The 5,005-nt window shown below is 38.5% G+C and overlaps 1 protein-coding gene across 1 annotated transcript in view; it reads right to left on the reverse strand.

Moving 5' to 3' along the window:
* The window catches only part of LOC102420444 (zinc finger protein 135-like), a gene marked incomplete at its 5' end in the record, with an annotated part of 10,078 nt that extends 5,525 nt beyond the window's left edge, over positions 1-4,553 (reverse strand). Inside the window, 2 exon segments of the mRNA XM_023748964.1 lie at positions 1,265-1,300; positions 4,501-4,553. Of these exon segments, the coding sequence (XP_023604732.1) occupies positions 1,265-1,300; positions 4,501-4,553 (89 nt within the window).
* Between the last annotated feature and the right edge of the window lie 452 nt (positions 4,554-5,005).

Below are 5,005 nucleotides of genomic sequence, written 5' to 3' on the forward strand. Positions count from 1 at the left end.
TATATATATATATATATATATATATATATATATATATATATATATATATATAGAGAGAGAGAGAGAGAGAGAGAGAGAGAGAATTTTTTTTCCATTATTTTTATATATTCTTTGATTAACTCTTGTAATTGATCTCACCAGGGGTGGAATTTGCAACATTCCATTATTGAAATTGTTCTCTGACCCACTTAGCTGTTTGACCTCAGTCAGACATATGTGACATTTTAAGTAAAACAACCCAATAATGTACCTGAGAATAGATAGATACAAAACCCATTATGATGACAGATAGTGGTGGAAAGCTAGAATAGGATTCATGGGATTTCATAAGTGTCTTTTTTACAAGAAAATATTTAAAGTAAGCTATTTCAATGTCAGACTGTATTATTGCATCAACTATTTCATAGGCCGACAATGAAGCACTGGTAAGGGCAGGAAGAACTTGGTATCAACGATGCAGGCATGCAGGGAAAACCAAAAGGATATATATTTTTTTAATGTCCATTTTAAATCAATTCTACTATATCAGTTTTTAAAAAAAGATTTAAACCTGATGTTTCCCAATAAATTTACTGTTTTCTTATGAATATTTTTGAACACAATTGGTGCTACTGTATCAGCATATTGGAAATAAAAATATAATGATGTACTACTAAAATATCTTATCATGTCCATGTTCAGAGCCATCATTTTGGCCGTTTGAACCTCACAATGATGAAAGTATTTACACAAGGGATATTAATAAAGATTACATTCCTAGACTTCACTTGAATTTTGAATGCTTAGACTTAAATAAGAATGATGGAGAATGTTACCAATACAGATTAAACCTGTGAGAGTATGATATAAGTGGGTTTAAATTATACTTAGGAAAAATATGGGGGAAAATTTTCCATTCCAATATTCAAAACCTATGGTTCCTTATATAGAGCAAAAAAGTTACTTGAGTCTTTGAGGTACGAGTGAACTTCAAATATCTCTTAAATTGTGCACCGACCTCCTATTGGTTAAATAATAAATTCGCACACACACATATTAGAGGCCTGGTGCACGAAATTCTAGCAGTAGGGAGAGGGTGGTCCCTCGGTTTGGCCTGAGCCCTCTCACAGTCTGGGATCCCTTGGGAGATGTCCGACTGACAGCTTAGGCCCGCTCCCCAAGGAGAGCCATGGAGGTGGGAGAGGCTTCTGCCACCTCCACTGCACTTGGCAGCTTTGAGCCCAGCTTCTGGCTGAGCAGCGCTCCCCTGTGGCAGCGCACTGACAACCAGGATGCAGCTCCTGCATTGAGCGTCTGTACCCTAGTTGTCAGTGCGCATCATAGTGACCAGTTGTTCTGCTGTTCGGTCTCTTTGCGTATTTAAAAGCTAATATGCAAAGAGACCGAACAGCAGAACAACTGGTATGCATGCTTTTTTGGATTACAGAGAGGGAGAGAAAGAGAGAGAGAGAGACAGAGAGAGAGAGAGAGAGAGAGAGAGAGAAACATCGATGATGAGAGAGAATAATTGATCGCCTGCCTCCTGTGCACACCCCACTAGGAATGGAGCCCACAACTGGGCATGTGCCCTTGACTGGAACTGAACCTGGGACCCTTCAGTCCACAGGCTGATGTTCTATCCACTGAGGCAAACAAGCTAGGCCTCATTTTATATTTTTAAATTCTTATTGTTGAAAGAATTATTTATGTCCCATTTTCAACCCTTTGACCTCTCCAGCCGAACCCCTCCTCTCCCACCCTGGATTCCACTCCCGATTGTCTGTGCCCATTGATTATGCTTATACCCATACAAGTTCTTTGGCTGATCTCTTATCCTCCAAACCCCGCTACCCTCTCACACCTTTTTTCTGAGGTTTGAAGGTCTCTTTGATGCTTTTGTCTCTGAATCTATTTTTGTTCATCACTTTATGCCAGTGGTCTTCAACCTTGCTAATGCTGCGGCCCTTTAATAAAGTTCCTCATGCTGTGGTGAACCCCAATTTCATTGTTACAAATTGAACATAATTAAAGCATAGTGTTTAATCACAAAAACAATATATAATTATATATGTGTTTTCCAATGGTCTTAGGTGACCCCTGTGAAAGGGTTGTTTAATCCCCAAAGGGGCCGTGACCCACAGGTTGAGAACCGCTGGTTTATGCTGTTCATTATATTCCACAAATGATGATATCATGTGATACTGATCTTTCTCTGACTCGCTTATTTTGCTTAGCATAATGCTCTCCAGGTAATAAATTCATTTTAAAAATTGTTAAAAGATTCTGAGCAGACATTTTAACAAATATGATAAAGACAATGTGAATATATGTATGAAACAAATGCTCACCATCAAAAATTGTTAGGTAAATGAAAGTAAAACAAAGGTGAGGTAATCCTATATTCATTGATTGAGCTAGTATTTAAAAAAATTTACCATCATATGTGCTGGCAGAGTTTCAGAAAAACAGGAATTTTCATTACTGTGGGTGGGTGGGAATGCAAAGGAAATAAGCATTTTAGATCACAGTTCCACATATCTTACAATGTAAAACTTTCACCTACACAACAACAGTTTGATCAGTAAAACATACATCTAGATAATGAACTGAACACAATATGCCCAGCAGATTTCTCTGTAATACCCCAAACTTGGAAATAACCAAAGTCATAGACACATAATTAAAGTAGTAATTCACAGTACACAATTTGTGTTGAATCTCAAAATAACTATAGGGTGAAGGAAACCAATATTTGTTAAAGAGCACACACCTTCTAGTGCCTATAAAATTATGAAAAATATGCTCTACTGCGTTGTAATGGAAGGAAAATCAATGCCTACTTGTAGGACTGGGGAAGGTAGAGAGAGAGTTTGTAAAAGGGCAGAAGGAAATATAGGGTATGCCAAAAGTAGGGTTAGAGTTGTTGGTATGGGAAGTAATACAATAATTAACAAATAATAATACAAGAATTTACTCTGCCCTGGTTAGTGTTACTCACTCAGTTAGGCATCATCCCCTACACTTAAAGGTCACTACAACAGGTCAGGGCACTAGAACATGTCTTCCTCAAACCCCAGTAGGGGGCATGCAAGAGGCATCAGATTAACATATGTCTCTCATATAGATGTTTCTCTCCCCCCCCTCCTTCCCATTCTCCCTAAAAGAATCAATAAACTAATGTTTAAAATACTTTTGTAAAAACAATAAACTATGTGTTTTGGGTGCTCACTATTGTAAACCTATTTTTGCTCCACCCTGTACATTGGTGACAGATAAGTTTATTTCATGTGTGACAACTTCACAGCTTTATATGTACATCAAACCTCACCAAATAGTACATATTAAAAATGTGAAGTTTGTTGAATGTCATTTCTCATATCCTGGAAGGAACAGCCTTGCCATAGTCCCAGCAAATATTAGTAAGCAATTTAGACTATTATCATCAGAATCCATAGGAATGTTGACTGGTTGCAAGAAACATCCTGGGGTTGATTATAGGATTATTCATCCTCTACCTTTGAATTCTTGTATGTTGAGCATCAACCATGAGGTGAACACCCTAGGGGGGCCAGCAGAATAGCAAAATTATAAGACTATTTTCTCTGCCAATGATTTCAGTCATAGTAAACAGGTATGGAGATCCTGATAATATCTGTACACAAACATCACACAAGCCACAGGCCCTGCAACATTTGTGGAAAACAAATGTATGAAACACTGTGAACTCTCTAGTATTGAGTGAAGTTACTGTGTTGCCTAAATCACTAATTTACTGCAGTCTCTCCCACTCACAATTGAAACAGTGCTTCTGCCCTAATTGTGGTTGCACGCAACCCCCAGATTCTTACCACAAATGACACCAGCCTATGAAATTTCTCCATCATGATATATGGATCATTTGCTGAGACTTATGTCATACACACTATGAACAAAGTGCTTCACAGAAGCACAACAAAGACCTCCTCTTCAGGGTGACCTTTGACTTCACCAATAATAGAGGTACCAGGCTGCAAATTAGAAGCATAAAGTCCTGCAGTCTTGCTTTAAGGCTTTCGGCAGAAATGCAAAATAAGCAAATAATGGCCAAAGAGTGATTTTCTGCCATCATGATGTCCCTTCAGAAGCACTGAAAGTTTGGGATCCCCACAATATCTCTTCACCTCTACCTGCTGACAGATCACAATTGTACTTTCAAGTCATCCCAGGCAGAGAATAGAACCAATAAATTAAAGGTACAAATGCAAAAGGTACCTTTATAAAAAGATCATAAACCAGAGCCATATACAGCAAGTGGTTTGCATGTTGGTTAATAACTACCTGAAAAAAATCATCACAGCACAATGTGAGAAGCACAATGTCCCTGAAAGGTGTAGCATATTTTAGGATTGTGGTCTGGGGGAAACAATGGTTAAGTTCATTCCTTAGTCAGAGACAAAGGAGTGAAGATCCTAACAGCTCGGAGTACTCATCATTTCCTCAAACATAAGTAAGAATACAGAATTCATTTTTTTCTGAGCACACAGGACTTCCCACAATCAGTACACACATATAGCTTTTCTCTAGTGTGGACTCTCCTGTGGATAAGGAGGTGATTATTGCAGGTAAAAGATTTCCCATATTCACTACAATCATAAGGTTTTGCAGCACTGTGAACTCTCTAGTATTGAGTGAAGTTACTGTGTTGCCTAAAGGACTTCCCACAGTCACTACACTCATATAGCTTTTCGCTACTGTGAGCGCTATGATGTTGAATGAGGGTAGACCTGTGTGTAAATGACTTCCCACAGTCACTACACTCATATGGCTTTTCTCCAGTGTGAACTCTCCTGTGGATAAGGAGGTGATTATTGCAGGTAAAAGATTTCCCACATTCACTATATTCATAAGGTTTTCACCAGTGTGACCTCTCTGGTGTTGAGTGATGGTACTGCTTTGATTGAAGGACTTCCTGCAATCACGACACTCATTCAGCTTTTCTCCAGTGTGGACTTTGTGTTGTTGAATGAGTCTGGACCTCAGGATGACA

Source organism: Myotis lucifugus, unplaced genomic scaffold, assembly GCF_000147115.1.
Source record: "Myotis lucifugus unplaced genomic scaffold, Myoluc2.0 scaffold_2183, whole genome shotgun sequence".
NCBI classification, from domain to species: Eukaryota; Metazoa; Chordata; class Mammalia; order Chiroptera; family Vespertilionidae; genus Myotis; species Myotis lucifugus.